The 15,697-nt window shown below is 50.4% G+C and overlaps 2 protein-coding genes across 2 annotated transcripts; both read left to right on the top strand.

Annotated features, from left to right (window-relative positions):
- Positions 1 to 457: 457 nt before the first annotated feature.
- Positions 458 to 1,090, top strand: ENH_00082800 (cytochrome c oxidase subunit II, putative; the record flags this gene model as incomplete). The annotated part of the gene is made up of 1 exon (XM_013583361.1): positions 458 to 1,090. The coding sequence occupies one exon, from the start codon at positions 458 to 460 to the stop codon at positions 1,088 to 1,090; it is 633 nt and encodes a 210-aa protein (XP_013438815.1).
- A 6,869-nt stretch (positions 1,091 to 7,959) lies between these two features.
- On the top strand, positions 7,960 to 9,465 carry ENH_00082790 (ADP ribosylation factor 1, putative; the record flags this gene model as incomplete). The annotated part of the gene is made up of 3 exons (XM_013583360.1): positions 7,960 to 8,107; positions 8,797 to 8,955; positions 9,227 to 9,465. The coding sequence occupies 3 exons, from the start codon at positions 7,960 to 7,962 to the stop codon at positions 9,463 to 9,465; spliced, it is 546 nt and encodes a 181-aa protein (XP_013438814.1).
- Positions 9,466 to 15,697: the final 6,232 nt, after the last annotated feature.

Genomic DNA, 15,697 nt, shown 5'->3' with positions numbered 1-15,697 from the left:
TTGCTGCTTCCGTTGAACCGCTTTGAAACAGTAGAAATATGTCGTTTTATGCACACAGGAAGTAAAGAAGGCAAAGAGATGACTGCATGCAGCAGCAGCGCAGGACCCATTTCAGCAGTGGCCGCCGCCGTGGGCCCCAACTGCTCGCAGCAGCGACTGATGCTGCCTCAGCAGCAGCAGCAGACATCCAGCAGCAGCCTCAGAGCAGATCAACGTTACATTTACCACCGTACTTAACGAAGTAATATTCGAATAGGTCTTTGACTGACAAGGCGCCTGGCCCGCTGGCGATTGGAGCAGCAGCAGCAGCAGCGAAAGCTGCAGTGGGTGCTTCTTCTGTGAGTGTGCGTAGCTCGCAACCAGCTGCTTCGCGCCTCTTTTGTTGAAGCTGTTTCAGCTGCAGTAGCAGCAGCAGGCTCAGCAGCAGCAGCAGTAGGAACGGCGGACTCCGTTCAAGATGTTGGAGCGCATGCGTAGCTGGTTTTCTGGCTCCAAGGATGACCGCAGCGGCCTCCTGCTGCCGTCTCTGACTCATGGCGGAGCGAGTCCTGCGTTATGTCGCAGCGCGGAGGTTTCTGCTGCTCCCGCTGCAGCTGCTGCAGCAGCAGCAGAGTCGGAAGTAGTCCGCCCGATCACGGATGCTGCTGCTGCGGCCAAATCAGCTCCAGCCATGCAGAATGTGTCCGCCGCTGACTATCCCACCCCCGCCAAGTACCTGGAAAACCCCGATCTGATTCCCACTTACTACACTTTCCAAAGCAACATGGTTTCCGACGAAGACCTGCTGCCGGGCATGCTGCGCAACTTGGAGGTGGACCGCCGGCTGACGCTGCCCACCCGCACGCACATTCGCTTTCTGGTGACAGCCACAGATGTGATCCACTCTTGGGCAGTGCCGGCGCTGGGCATTAAAGCAGATGCCATCCCGGGGCGCCTCCAGAAGGTGAACACCTTCATTCAAAGGGAGGGGGTCTTCTACGGGCAGTGCAGCGAGCTCTGTGGGGCTCTCCACGGCTTCATGCCCATTGTGGTGGAGGCCGTCAGCCCTGAGACGTACGCAGCCCACGCGAGAAAATGGTACAAGGAGTAAGCAGCAGCAGCAGCAGCAGCAGCAGCAGCAGCAGCAGCAGCAGCAGCAGCAGCAGCAACGGCAGCAGTTGCACGGAAACCGTGAACTTAGCGCCACGTGAATCCTCGAGTGATTCCTCGAGTGGTCCTTTACTCATAGAGTCAGGGCTAAGGCGCCTGCCACGCAAACGTGGTGTAGGGACTGGGAAGCAGCAGCAGCAGCAGCGACGGCCGCAGCAGCACTACTTGTGTGTGTGATCGCGGCTCTGCTGCAGACGGGCGCTGGTTTGTGTAACTGCAGCAAGCCTTGTTTGCGCATAAAAAGTAAAGTCTTCATATATTTCATAGGAATTGCATCAGGGGCGAAGCCGAGGTTAGGACTAGAGAACATCAGTTTCAGCGGCCTTTGGGTTAGAAAAGCTGCAGATCATCAGCAGCCGGCAGCGGCTACTGAAGATATGTTGCAGCAGCACCAACAGCAGCAGTTGCAGTTGCTGAAGCAGCTGCTGCTGCTGCAGCATTGTAGCGGTTGTGTTGCGACCTTTGGTGGAGAGGCGGCGTTGGTTGTGTTTAATGAATAATAATTAGGGCGCTTGCTGATGTTTCTTTCCTCGTGAGTGACTTTGTGCTAGTTTTATTCGCACAAGTACGTGTTCAATAACTCGTATTTACCTTCAATTGCTAACATGCTCGATGCAGGCTTTTTTTTGCCAGACTGTCGAGAGTTCAGGGTCTGGGGCTCAGGGTCCTGCCTTCAGATCTTGGGGTTTAGAGCCTAGGGTTTAGGGTTTTAGGTGGAAGGTTGCAACTCATTTGCCCGAGCATAGAAATTAAAGGCTGTAAAAAAAGAGCCTAGCCTTACAGCAGCATCTTAGGCACTTCAAAGTGCAGCGTGGTGCACTGCAGGAGCAACGGCGCTTGCTGTTTGGGGGCCGCTAGCATGTTCACGCCACTCTTGTGGACAGCATAGTATTGCGGAAAGCAAGGCTAAAATAGGCATCGTACAGTCAGAAAGGCGGGAGAGGAATCTAAATTGTCGCCCCATGCTCCTACTGGCTAGGAAAGTGCACGCCAGGAAGAACTGCCGCTGCAATGAGCGGAGTAGGTCAACAACGAGCAACGGGATCCAAACACCTGAAGGACAAGGGCCATTATAACCCGTTGATTTCACGGAAGTGCAAGAATGTGCATCTCAGCCTCTTGACTAGGCATATTCGTGCTATGTATCCAGTTGCTCACTGGTGCGTGTGGACGAATGAGGATTTTCATTCCGGTATTAGTCACAAGCGCACGTTTCTATGCGCAGGTGAGGTTAGGAGAACAGTACTAGCACCGCAGAAAGTGGAAGTTCCCGGTGTTGACTCCTGTTGTCGTCCGAAGAAACAGATGACAGAAAAAAGGAGCAATGTTCAGAAGCAAAGAAACAAGGAAGAGGGGGCCTATGCATTTGTTGTTCATTCTCAGATCACTGTGCATAATTTCTGTGGAATGTGTGTGAAGCTCTGCACAGCCCGTATACCCTCAGGTACACTTCATAATTTTCAGTTGCATCTGCAGCAGTTTAACTAGCAAAGAGGCAAAGGGGTAGACGAGAAGCGAGTGACAAGGGCCATTACCTTCCGCTCTCAGTGTAATTAACCTATTTTTAGGTGTAGGAGCTGTGCAGCCATTCATGCTTTATAAGTAGTACTAGCTGCGGGCCTTCCACCGGCACAATGTTCCAGAAACAAGGATAAGGCGCACGGAAAAAATCCGACAAGTGATCCAAAAGCACCAAAGATGTGGCAGGAAACAAAACGAAAAGAAACCAGCAAAGATGCAAGACAAACAAAGAGAGCTGCAAAGACAGAGAGTTAAAAGTGGGAGAATACCGAAAAATGGAGGCCAGGAGGATGAAAACGATGAAGGAAACACAAGCATCGAAATAGACCGACAATTAATACGGAAAGAGGACACGAAGCGCTCACAAGCCGTTCTGCAGCTTGAGAGCCCAATGCGCTTCAAATAAACTTGCAGCCCACGAATAAGCTTTGTAAATTATGCAAACAATCCTGAGACCGCAAAACATGAGTGCAGCTTCAGCGCACAGTGCTACTTAATCTCATTGCAAAGTGTTTTGTGTGTTGCTGCCTCCGAAAGGGTGGGCAGCTCTATTTGTCGGCTTGAACTGCCTTGAGGGTTGAACTTGTGTGAAAATTTCTGTGGTTTTCGGCTAAACGTATATATGGCGCTGCCGCGTATCTCTTCTTAGGGCTATATTGCCTTGTTGACAGTGAGCTGACAACACTTCGGAACGGCTGCAATATCTGTAAGGAAAGCGAGAGCTGTTTCTGTAGAGCAACTCTATAATGTTACCAGAAATGGCCTTCACGGTCATATAATTCAGAATATGTAGATTGGCAATAGTAAATACAAGCAATACACACGCAAAGTGACGTAACCCTCGGGAGAAAGGGCCTGTATTTGGGCCCAGGGTTTTGGTTCGCAAAAGACACTGAAACTCTATTGTGTTGCACGCTCACTCTGTAACGGAGAAACAACGGGAGAACATATATGCATCCCAGGCATTGAGGACTCTCAATCGTTTCGCGTGGACTTCCTTTTCAGAAAAAAAACTGTTTACTTTGTAATGATAGGAATGAGCATCGGTAACTGGAGCAGGAGAGGCAGGCCGCAGCCGAACTAGGCTGAGTTCACTACAGTTTTCGTAGCAGTGGTTTCAAGAGTGAAAATTACAATAGACGACATAATTATGCCCACAAGTGTGCCTGAAGGCATAGTTAGCGTGGACAATCAACCTTATGTAAGGAGGACAGGGAATAAATTTGTAGTGAAGTGAAGCTTGGTGTTATCTGCGCTCTGTGCGTCACTTGGTGCCTGCGGGCTGATCGCATGGAAACGCTATATGCACTGCCTTTGCAAAGCAAGCACCTCATCAAATATATTACAGGTTGAATGCAGCACCAATGAAGTAGACCGCCTCCCATCGGTCAAGTGTGAACTACATCGGCATCATCACCTGGGCAGAAGGCAGCCAGCATCTTGGCCGCTATAAACCCACCGGATTATGTGTCTCAAATGAGCCCTACGTGCCTGGTTTCTCTGCCTCATCTCCGTTTTAGCCAAGCCCTAAGAACATGTTCTCTAGCTTGTGCCTAACCTTATATTAAGCACAGAGACCACGACGGCAGCCACGGGACTGCGCTTAAGTACTCCCAAACTGTAGCGCCCACTTTGGGAAATGCTCTTACATAGAACAGCGTGCGAAAGTAGAGCCCCTAAAGCGCTTTGGGTTTCGTAAGGATGCATAGGTCGCCCTCCGAGAGTGAGGACGGCGCACAGTGGCTGCGCTGTCCTTCGTGGAATTGGATAGCCGCACCTGATGATTCCACAAGACAGTGACAATAGCTTTGGAAAAGGTTAGGGCTGAACAGCAGCGGTTGAAGTTCTTGTTTACCTGGGGTGAGCCACTTTCTATCGTACTGACACATCCTGTTCCGAACGCCAGTATGCACGGTAGTTCCGAAGCAGGGCAATATTTATGCGGCGACCTTGGCTAAATGCCGAACGGCTGTAGAAGGGTGTAGCAGAAATAGCCCCCCACGGTACGCTCCCCTCCTGAAACTACACAAACCTTCGTACAATATACTCACCCTTTTTCCAGAATAGTTCGTCGCAGGTACTGTAACCCATGGCACTAAGTTTCGGCGCTCAATACCTGCATGGCGATACGACCACACCAAGCACTCCCTTGCAGCACACTGCAGCAGTAGGTGCCTGCAGCTTAACGCGACTGCGCGGCTTGAAGCGGCAGAGAGAAAACCAGCTTGGCAGTTTCATCTATCCCGCAGCCGCAGAATGTCATTTTCCGTGGCTATTATCCTTGGATTAGTAGCGGCTGTGCCAAAGCAGCAAAGCTTTCTCAGCATCTCATGTCATTTTGCGCGAGCATGTGGTCATGAGGCGCCCTCTAGTACAATTAGAAAAAGCCATCGAAAGTTTGCTGAAGTGGTAACCGAACAGAGCCGAAGCAACTGTTGCTCATACACTGCGATGTAATAGCTCACAGCGTGGTTACTATATTCCAGCATCAGTTTGATAGCTGACATCTGCTTAGATATAGGTCCGGTGGCCTTAAGCTCTTGCACTGTCGTAGCAATAAGATAAAATTTTGATGTGGACCTCCCAGCCGGTGCTGTGAGGCATTCGTCCAGTCTGTCATGCTAGGCAACGTGGTTTGCCAGCAAAGGCACATAAAATACAGTAATTAGCGGATTTCGTGCATGTAGAAAGATCTACCCTGCAAAGGGTGCATTCAGGCGTGGATATGAAAACATTCGATCCAAAGAAAACCACACGGCGGTCCCAGCACCCCCAGATTTTCTTACATCCGGTATGTTTCAATGGAGGTCATGTACAGTGGTGAGAGGAAGGACGTGCAGGGCCCAACGTAATGCACTCGTACCTCACCACGAGTATGGTCATGAAAAGTCATGACTATGGGCCTGTTAGCGCGATTTTATTGACTTTCATCCGCATTTAGACGCCTTCAAGGAAATATGTTGCATTGAAAAAGCTCAGGTGGCTGGATATACCAGCTGTGTTTGGATGCCCCATTATGAAAGATCAAAAGCCTTGCTGGCTGACAACAGGTTGCAAGTTTTAGCGTCTGATTTAAAGAGAAAAAGTAGGCACACGCATACTTGACACAATACTCTAGTGTTCGAAGAGAAAAATATGCGGTAGTTCATGAAAAAATACAAGCAAGTTAAGGGATTTGCGGCTTTACTTGGAGAGGAAAACAGTTGCACCGATGCCCTTCCCCCCAGCTTACCAACTGGACGACAATAGTACGATGGCGAGGGCCCTTAACCCCGCATCTTAGATTGGCTTTGGGAAAGTACTGTCTGCTTCACGAGGCACAACTCTGGCGAGAACTGAGAGAACGAACTCACCACAGGCTTGATTCATCTCAGACCCCGTAGAAGGCTCTTCTACTCGCTGAAGGAAGACATCAAGACATGCTGATCTACCCGGGCATGCAACCATATGTGTGGGCACGTGGGTGATGCTTGACAGGTTCATAGAGGCGGCCAAGTAGGGCCTTCGGGACGTAGCAACGGCAGAAAGCAGGAAGATGATCTTCGCTTCATTCCCCCCTTTTAAGCTACCAATTGGGTTTCGTCGTGCCCCTCTTCGCTATCCCACCCATTAGATCGCTAACTTCGGGAGGGAGCGTTTTCGAGGTACTAAAAGTTGGTGATGATATGCGAAGTGATACAGGCGTGATTAGTTTTGAGCCTTCCGCTAAATCTGCTGACTTTTCCATTTCCGAGAAAGTACAGAAAATACGGAGCAGCCTCTAGCGAGCAGCAACTTCGCCCGGCGAGAATGGTGGGATTGTTCCTCGAGATTAAGACGGAGTTAGTGTGCTCCCAAGATAAAAAAGCTAAGAAAAGACTTTTCTAGCAACAGCGTCGCCTAGTTATCCAATGTAAGGACTGTACGACTGACGGCCAGAAGCCGCTGCGGTCTGCAGTTGATTTGGGCATACTTCAAGTCTACCCACCAAAGCTAAAACAGCGTAACTTGAGAGTATGTGCACTGTGTAATTGATAAAGGCTGTACATTTCTGTCCTTACGTATGGCGAGCTTGGGCTGTAGGGAGCCCTACTTAAAGGGGGCAAGGAAACCTACATTGTAGGCCGGACCGCCTGAAGGACTTAAAATATCGCAGTTTCATGAGCAAGCGCTGATTAGGAAATTGCGTGGACATGCCGGCCTAGAGAAGACTACTGCGTAAGTACAGACTAGCAACAGGTGAGGGGCGCTGGAAGAATCCCCCGTAGTCAGTTTTCGTGACTGCAGTCGGGACCAGTGTGGGCTTCGGTAAGAGCGCACAACAGCGCTTTTGCTATCCCTTGGCTGGGAACCAAAGACTTGCGCCAGGAAACTCGATATTTTTCATGAGTTCCTATTTCGTTGGCAAGTTTTACCTGTGCCCAACAACGTGGTGTCTGGGAAGTCATGATACTGCTGACTGCGGGCTTAGCACTACTCGTAGCGCAACATATATCACCCAATAGGCGAAAATGCTCTTGACCATAGTGAATAAGATGTTTGTAAACGCCGGCTGAAAAGCTTCAGCGCTACAGTAACTTCTCTGTTTCCATTGATTCCCTTCCCCAAGAATTCGTCGCAGCAGCTGAAACCCGACCCACATGAAACTTGCTCCCCTTCCCCACCACAAAGATCGGCATACAGCAGACAAAGCTTGGCGCACGTCATACAGCAATTGAAATGCAGGAGTTATAAGGGGAACAGGTAAAGCTTGACGCAGTACTGGAGCACGGACAAAGTTAGGCAAGGGAAAGCCGAGGCAAGCGCCAAGTGAAAAGGGAATGGGCGAGTAGATCCATCTTATTTGCTCGTTTCTAAATAATAAAATTAAATGCATGCATACTTAGACTATTAGGTTGGTCGGTTTGGTAGCTGTAGGCGGCGATGGTGCATGGGGGCGGCAGCGACGTGTGTTGGCGTGATCGTGCCGGGCGTGTTTGCTGGTTTGTTGAATGCGCATCTGACCCCCCTACTGTGTCGTTCCGTCTTGTGTTCCTTTGTCGTCTATTTGCTCTTTTCGAGCAATTTAATTGCGACAGAGAGGGCTAGGAAGCCGGGAAACCGCTGCGAGGTTTGGGTGTATGGACAGTATCCTTCCTACCCGCCACGCCTACCCTACTACTACTTGCAACTGCAACAGGAACACTACCGCCGGCCGCGCCCCATTGCGTCTGAGCTGCCAAGCTTTCCGAGTTTGTTTGCTCCTTGTTCTCTAGATCACCCCAGAAATATTTATCTACCCTCAGTTTCGTTCACATCACCGCCGGCACCATGGGGCTCTCTCTCAGCCGGCTCTTCAGCCGCCTCTTTGGGAAACGCGAGATGCGTATTTTGATGGTTGGCCTCGACGCAGCCGGAAAAACTACGATTTTATACAAACTGAAGCTAGGAGAGGTTGTCACCACCATTCCTACAATCGGTAAGCGGCACCGGCCACGCTTCAGCTGCTGTCCACGGGGGAACCCACCGTGTCTTTGCTACCTCTTTTCCTCCGCGCCTTTCCTCCACTGCATTACAGTCTTGCGTGCCGTGTGCACCTTTGTTTGTTTTAAATATATCATCTTCAACTGCCCCGCGGCCTCAAAGCAGCCGTCTCGCCTGCCCAGTGCTCCTGGAGACAGGCAAATGGGCTGCCTGCTGCTGCTGCCCGCTCCAGTTTCTTCAAAATGCTGCTAAATAACATCAAACTGGAGCCAAAAGCTGCTGCATGCAGCGCTGTGCGCTGCGGGGGGCCAGTCGCCTGGCCGGGGGCCTGCTGCTGCTGCTAGTGCTCGGGCCTCGCTGCTGCAGCATATTCGAGTTTGCGGCGCTGCTGCTGCTGCGCTGCAGCGCCAGCAGCCTGCAGCAGGCCCTTGCTGCAGCAGCTCCCCGCTGCAGCAGGGCAGCAGCTCTTGCTGCTCTGCTGCTGCTGCGCCGCAGCCGTCAGCAAATGTGGGGCTTCGAGGGGCTGCTTGCATGCTGCTGCAGCATTTGTCCAAATGGATCTGAGAGACAAAGGGGGCTCTCTGGCGGCGCTGTTTCTCTCTGCTGCAGCAGCAGCAGCTGCTGCTGCTGCTGCAGCTGCCTTGCATGCATGCTGCTGCTGCTGCTGCTGCTGCTGTGCTGCAGGCTTCAATGTGGAGACAGTGGAATTTAAGAACATTTCCTTCACTGTGTGGGACGTGGGAGGCCAGGACAAAATCCGACCTCTTTGGCGCCATTACTTTTCAAATACCCATGGCATCATTTTCGTCGTGGACTCCAACGACAGAGAACGCATTGTTGATGGTCTGCTGCTGCTGCTGCTGCTGCAGTTGCTGCTGCTGCTGCAGTTGCTGCTGCTGCTGCTGCTGCTGCTGCTGCTGGCTTCTCTTTATTGCAGCTACTCGCAGTGTCGGGCTGTTTGTGCCTCTCCGGGGATTTTCGAGTAGCCTTCCGTTCCCGGTGCACTTGCTGCTGCTGCACTTGCTGCTGCTGCACTTGCTGCTGCTGCTGCTGCACTTGCTGCTGCTGCTGCAGCTGCTGCTGCTGCTGTGGGCTGCTGCGGGTGTTGGCGCAGCGAAGGAAGAGCTGCACCGGATGCTGGGGGAGGACGAGCTGCGGGACGCCGTGCTGCTGGTGTTTGCCAACAAACAAGACTTGCCCAACGCAATGAGTGTTCCGGAAATAACTGACAAACTAATGCTTTATTCCATTCGACACAGACACTGGTACATCCAGTCTGCATGCGCGACAGCTGGCGACGGACTCTTCGAGGGCCTCGACTGGCTTTCCACCACGCTGGCCAACAAGTCGTGAGTTTCGGGTGTACGTACACCTCGCTGGCCCTGCATGCGCTCGCGCCCGCCTTCGTTTCGAGTTTCGGGTGTACGTACACCTCGCGGGCGCCCCTCCGTGCGCTCGCGCCGCCTTTTCATTTCAATAAAATGCATTTTTTTTTGCTGCAGAACCGACTGATGCCCGCGCCAGTTGACGCTACTGAGAGCAGTAGTTTATCTGCATGGTGGCCCCCGGAGACGAGGCAGAATGTGGGGGCTGTGGGGCCCCGGGGGCCCCCTGAGGGGCCCCTGAGGAGCCTCTGGGGGCCCCTCAGGGCCCCGGAGGGCCCCTGGGGGCCCCTGAGGGGCCCCTGAGGGGCCCCTGGGGGCCCCTGAGGCTTAGGGGGGCAGGGGTGGATTTGGAATTGCTTCTTCGGGCCTCGGAGGGCGGCCGGAGGCTCGGCGTGGCTGATGTGCGGGGGTGGCTTTGCCAGTAATGAATATAAATCCCTCTTCATTCTTTTTATTTCTGCTGAGGTTCGGTGTGTCGCTTTTTTCTCAATTTGTACACGCCGGGCCCTGCGGGCTCTTTAGTGACCCTGTTCTAAGTACATACCCAAGTGTATGTGGCAAATAGATCTATGCAGCCTCTCGTGCAGCGACACCGGAAATAAAAGTGAAATGCAATTCCTAGAGGTGCACAGAGTCGTTAGAGTGCCAAGAGGCGTGCAACTTGAGTGTCGGTACACCGCGCGCCGTACTGTCGAGGGCCCCCCAAGCACGGCACGGCACTTCTTGTTTGTTTGCATACGAGAGGCGGCTGTGCATGCAAGCAAAACAAATGCATTACTGCGCATTTATGCGTTGCATATGCGTGCCGTGTCTGCATGCAGATCGTATATAGGCACGGAAATACGAACACGCACATGTAAGCATATGTAATTTCATTGATCGTCGGTGGACACGGACGCCAGGACTTCAATAGTTAATAGAGCGGAGTTTATTAGTTAATAGTGCGGACTTTAATAGTTAATAGAGCAGAGTTTATTAGTTAATAGTGCGGAGTTTAATAGTTAATAGTGCGGAGTTTCGCCACTTAATGCTGCGAGCTGCTTAGTGGCGAGCCCTAGGGTAGAGCTTAACAAGTGTAGAGTTTGCTCCGCCCCGTAAATGGCTCTAGAAGTGCAGCGCAGCAGAGTGGCTGGTGGAATAGTTGCGTCGGCGTGTAGCAGTTCTCATGCAGTGAGGGTTTCTTTTGTCTTGTTTTGTTTTTCCTGACCTCGGGAGCTGCATTGTAGACAGTCGTGGGGGACCACTGAGTAGGACTTGAGGCACTAGACTCTGTAGCTTGCAGATTAAAGGTTTGAGACTGTGGACTCCTCCCTGTGGGGTTCCATAGAGGTCTTGAGGGCCGTTGGAGTTCAAGTACAGGTATAGGAGATGATTTATCAAGTGTCTGTACAGTGGCACTTGCGCATTCTAGTTAGCTGGAAACAACAACAGGAACTTCGCAGTTCCAATTAACTGGTGACCACGCCTGGCGTGAGTTGGGGAGCCTGTAATCAGGGCTTCACCAATGGGGGTGTTCCTTTGTGGCTCTAAGAGGCTGGTAGACGTGGGCTGGCCACGGGGTTTTTCATGCGGGTGGGCGTGAGACAAGGATTCTTTCGAAAGAGTGCATGCATCAGACCAATGCAAATGTGCTTCTTTATGAGTAAATGAAGTTGACCAATATAAAACTGTCCTTTTGTTTGAACTGGGCCAGCATGACTGTGAAAACGTAGTAAAAATCATGCTCTTTGGTGTAGTGGGGGGCACCAGCCACTTTTCAAGCTGTCATGAATCACATGTTCTTCGACTTTATCAATAGAGGTATTCTTGCAGACTTTAACGGCGCGTTTTTTAAAGAAAGTACACTAAGTGAGCAAGTCGTGTTGTGGAGTAAACTGCTTGCAATATTGCAACCTGAGCGCATGCATCCTCAAGGTCACGAAGTGTTGACTTGAGTTAGACAGCCTTGATCTCCCGTCACAATTTAATGATTCTACTCCACAAATAAGGTCCTTTTAAGACTAATACATCTATCATGCGGACGAAAGTGTCGAAGCATTAAGAACAGGTTTAACAGCCACTGGGTGGCCCGACTCAGTAGCTGCGAACGTCCAAACCTGGAAGAGCCCTCACTAGATCTTGCTGAGAAAGAAATGGAATTTGAGTAATAAGTTCAGCACAGTGCAGCGACTTCAGCTTACAAACACCGACCTAATGAGTAACTCCTACTACAGACATCCTGCCACATGCATCACTGGGCCAAGGCGCAGCTACTGCCAACTGTGCAAACTCCTTAGTATTTTTCAGACTTTTGCTCCTAGCAAAGGCTTCAGATTCGCATGAATACAAAGTTATGAAGCACCACTTAAAACTGCAAATCAGGGAGGCGAGCAGCGCGATGATAAAACAGATCACGCTGTTACACCAGCTCAGCATTGAATTCCATCCATGGCGCAATCACATAGTGTTGGATGTGCTTTCTAGCTAATCAGTTTACCTGCAGCACGCGAAAAACATGTCCCTAAGCGGGTCAAAGTTATTCGCAAAGTTGTTTTTTGTAGCGATTACAACAGGTGGGTTCAGCAAGGCGAAATGGAAGCGAAGTTTACCACAGCTAACTCAGCAGAACACCACTTCCCTGAGGAGGAAGAAGATAGTGTTTCCAATTTTGTCATTACTGCCGGTGACGTACAAATGGAGCAAGCTCATGCATCACTAACAGCAATGATACAATTACGAATACTACCGTGTACACTGACACTGATATTAATGAGATCTATGGTGCAGCATACGGTGGTAGAACAGAGCCAACGTAGACCCTAAGAAGATAAAATAAAATATGTTTTGGAGAAGTCTTGCTGCGAAACGCGCTTTGAAGAATTGCTGTTGCTTCCCCCCTTTCAGAGCTTGTGGCTTGTTAGCGTTCCTGCGAATATATTTTCATGGTAGCAGTTACTATGAATGCTTCACGATCACTCAGTGGCACTCTACGTAGGTTAATAAGTAGAACTGTGCGCATTTGGCCTAGTGTTCTTTGCAACTGACACAAGGAAAGAGAGCTATTTCTGCGGCCCATTATTCCCAGAAATGACAGGTCAACTGAGCAACCCATCAGGATTATTGAATGTGACGCAGTGACTGAAAAGTGCACAAACAAGTTTAATAATGAAGCTGCCTTATCAAATTATGGGCGACACAACTTCTGGATTTCTAAAAGCTAACGTGCCCTACTGAAAATCTAACAGCATCGGCCCCCTGAAACTGGCACTTGCGGAAACATGCATTGCCTTTTCTAGCATGAAGGCCAGAGCACCTTAAACCTGGGGTGTTATGCGACAAGCATCTTCTCTTGTGAGGGGGAAGGGCCTCTTAAACGAAGTAATAATTTGAAAATTAGCCCTTCACCTAGTGAAATATAAAGAACTCCTGTTTGCTTGGTCTTCACATGGTCAGCTGCCTCTTTTCCATGCAGTACTTATAGCATGGCAGCGAATTGATCCTAGCCTTTCTTTAGTTTGGGAGTCAACCTTAGATCTACTCAACTACTGCAATATATTAGGCACATGTTAGTTATCCAGACATAGCAATGATGCGTAGGGTCCAGGAAGACTCATTTATCTCCCGAGATTTCCCGCGAATATTCCAGAATGAAGATACAGACTCTAATTCCCTGCTCAATCCTGTTGTGCGTCTTGGCTTTTGTCCGAGTTTTATCATGGCAATGGCGTTCGCAGAAAGTGGGGGCTGAGCATCGAGAGATCTCCCAGTTTCACTGTAGATCAACAAACATGCAAGCCACTTCTACATCGCTTGATGCCTCAGGAGCAGAATGCCGTATAGGATTACAAGAGCAAGTTTCAAGAATAAAATGTTGAACATGAATGCCAACTGGACCGCGGTCCCTCTGTCTGCGCCTGTGCAGGGATCAGCTGACAGAGGCTTTGATGTATTGAATCAAAATAAGACAAATGTGTAGAGTTAGTCAATCTGAAATGGAAGGGGCGGCAACAAAGGTGAGGATCTCGCAGTGATTTCTGCCCGGGATCTGTCTGTCGGCGCCGGTGGTTGACGGGTGGTCACGGCTGTTATCTGGTAATGGAAATGATCCATTTGACTTCTCAGAAAATTTTTTCAATACTGATTCAATATTATTGTTTGGGTTTATTTGCACTATATCAAATGACGTTTGCGAGTGCAGGCATGGGCAAATAGCCTACCTCATGTGTTCCTCCGGTGTGTGAGAGGGTTTCTACTGGCTCTCTTCCTTGAGTCTTGCTTTCTGCTCTGCAGCTAATTAGATATTCCCATTTTAGCCACAATGATGGCTTAAGGGAGTTGAAGGCAGAAGCGGCAAACAGCACGCCGCAGGCAGTCCTGGCTGGGAGCGCCAGATGACGTCGCGTCAATGTGGCGGCTGCCCTTCTGTGTCAGTGACGACTGCCGCGCCAGCTGAGAACCAAATGAGTGGTTCAATTCATGTCTTATTCTGTATCCAGTTTGCCCTAAGCGCCCTTCTCTAAGCTGCGTAAGTCGCCAGGGTCCAGGGAGCCGCTGGCGTGTCTTTCAGTTTGCCCAGCGCCAGATGCCTGTGCAGCCATACGCGGAGGGTGGCCCCAACCTGTGCTAGCCGAAAGCCCTTCATTCTTTCTTCGCTAATGAATTCCTAGAGAGAAGAAGGGAGACCAGGTCCCCTCTTCTCCCCACTGGTCTAGGCAGCACAGCCAGAGTCACCGCACACATTGAACGAGGCAGTGCTCATGGGACTTGCTCCTGACCTTCTGCGCGTTTGCTCTTTGCAGAAGGCCATCTAAAGAGCCAATATCATCTGCTTCTTACAGCCCTGCATCATTCCAACAGGCTTATGCTGCCCAGTCACTAAAGCTGCTGGTACCTTCACAGCGATGCACTGGGAGCTGCAACCGAAGCTGCTAAACAGCGGAAACTTTGTATACAGGAGATTGTGGATATATACTGCAATTTATCTGCATATGCTCTGTCGCTCATATCTCTGTGTCTCTCTTCCTTCTCACACACTATCGATCACTGACGACTGGGCATCTCAGGTTCCTGTTTGCATTCCTGTTTCACTGTTTGTATTTGGTGATTGTCTGGCGCTTCAAATCCCACGTCAGAGTATCTTAACTCTACTTGTTGCGAAAACGCTGCCCTGTATCCTTTTGCTGAAACCTTCGCGCCCTTGTCTTTGTGGGCGTTGTCTGCAGGTCGGGAGAACTGTCGCGTCTAATTCAAAATGACAAGTAAAGACACACAGCCTTTTGCCAATTTCAAGTGTATTCAGTCATTCCAGTTTCTTGTGCTGTGGAGCTAGTGGAACGCTGTGCATCCTTGTGTACGAGAACTTATGAAACGTGTGGGAGTTGTGCATGCGCTTGCCTGTGTCTGCTGTAAACTTTGAATTACTGCGTAGACGCTCTAGTTTATATTTGTTTTATTTGCCTTTGTGTGGTGCAGACAAGTACAGCGGCGTTCCTCCAGAGTCCGCCTCAGTGCGGGCGACAACCCCTTTCGAGGGGCAAAAGCCCGGCACTTCTGGTGAGACGAAACAACAGCAGCAACAACTGTTACTGCTACTGCAACAGCATTAACTGCGGCAATTGCAAGAGCGATGTGAAATGCATCATTGGCAGCAGCTGGCAGCCGCCGTGTTCGTAGCTATGCTCGCTGCCTTGTCCACTTCTGTGCCATTTTCTCAATATTTTACGGGAAAGACCCATTGGCTTGCGTACGAACAAAGCGTGTACCTCAATGTCTGTTTAGGACTTCGGAGGAAAACCCGCGAGTTTATGCAGCCGGGCTACCTGTCGAACTACGTCCAAGTAAGCAGCTTGTATTCGCATGCAGTTGTGTGTGTTTATTTTTCTGTTTTGCACCCAAGAGCCACTCGCTAGACCCCGGAAACAAATTTTTTGCTCGTGAATCCGTAATCTTGGCCAACCAGAGCCGTGGCTCTGTACATCTGCAGGCTGTCTTTGACTGTTTGCCGGAGTCCGAAGTCCGCGGGGGCACAATGTTGGTAGCTGGTGACGGTCGTTATTTCTGCAGTGATGCAATTAAGAAGATTGTTGCAATTGCCGCGGGAAATGGCGTTGGGCGGGTTTGGATTGGTAGGTGCCCCTTTATTCGAATATTTGTTCTGCCTGAGCACCCATGGCCTTTCCATTTGCTTTCCGTTTTTGTGCCACCCTAGCCAGCTGCGGGAC

Source organism: Eimeria necatrix, genomic scaffold (genome assembly GCF_000499385.1).
Source record: "Eimeria necatrix Houghton genomic scaffold, Enh_scaff91, whole genome shotgun sequence".
Taxonomy (NCBI): domain Eukaryota; phylum Apicomplexa; class Conoidasida; order Eucoccidiorida; family Eimeriidae; genus Eimeria; species Eimeria necatrix.
The sequence above is the reverse complement of the archived record's forward strand: the minus strand, read 5'-3'. Positions and strand labels throughout refer to the sequence as shown.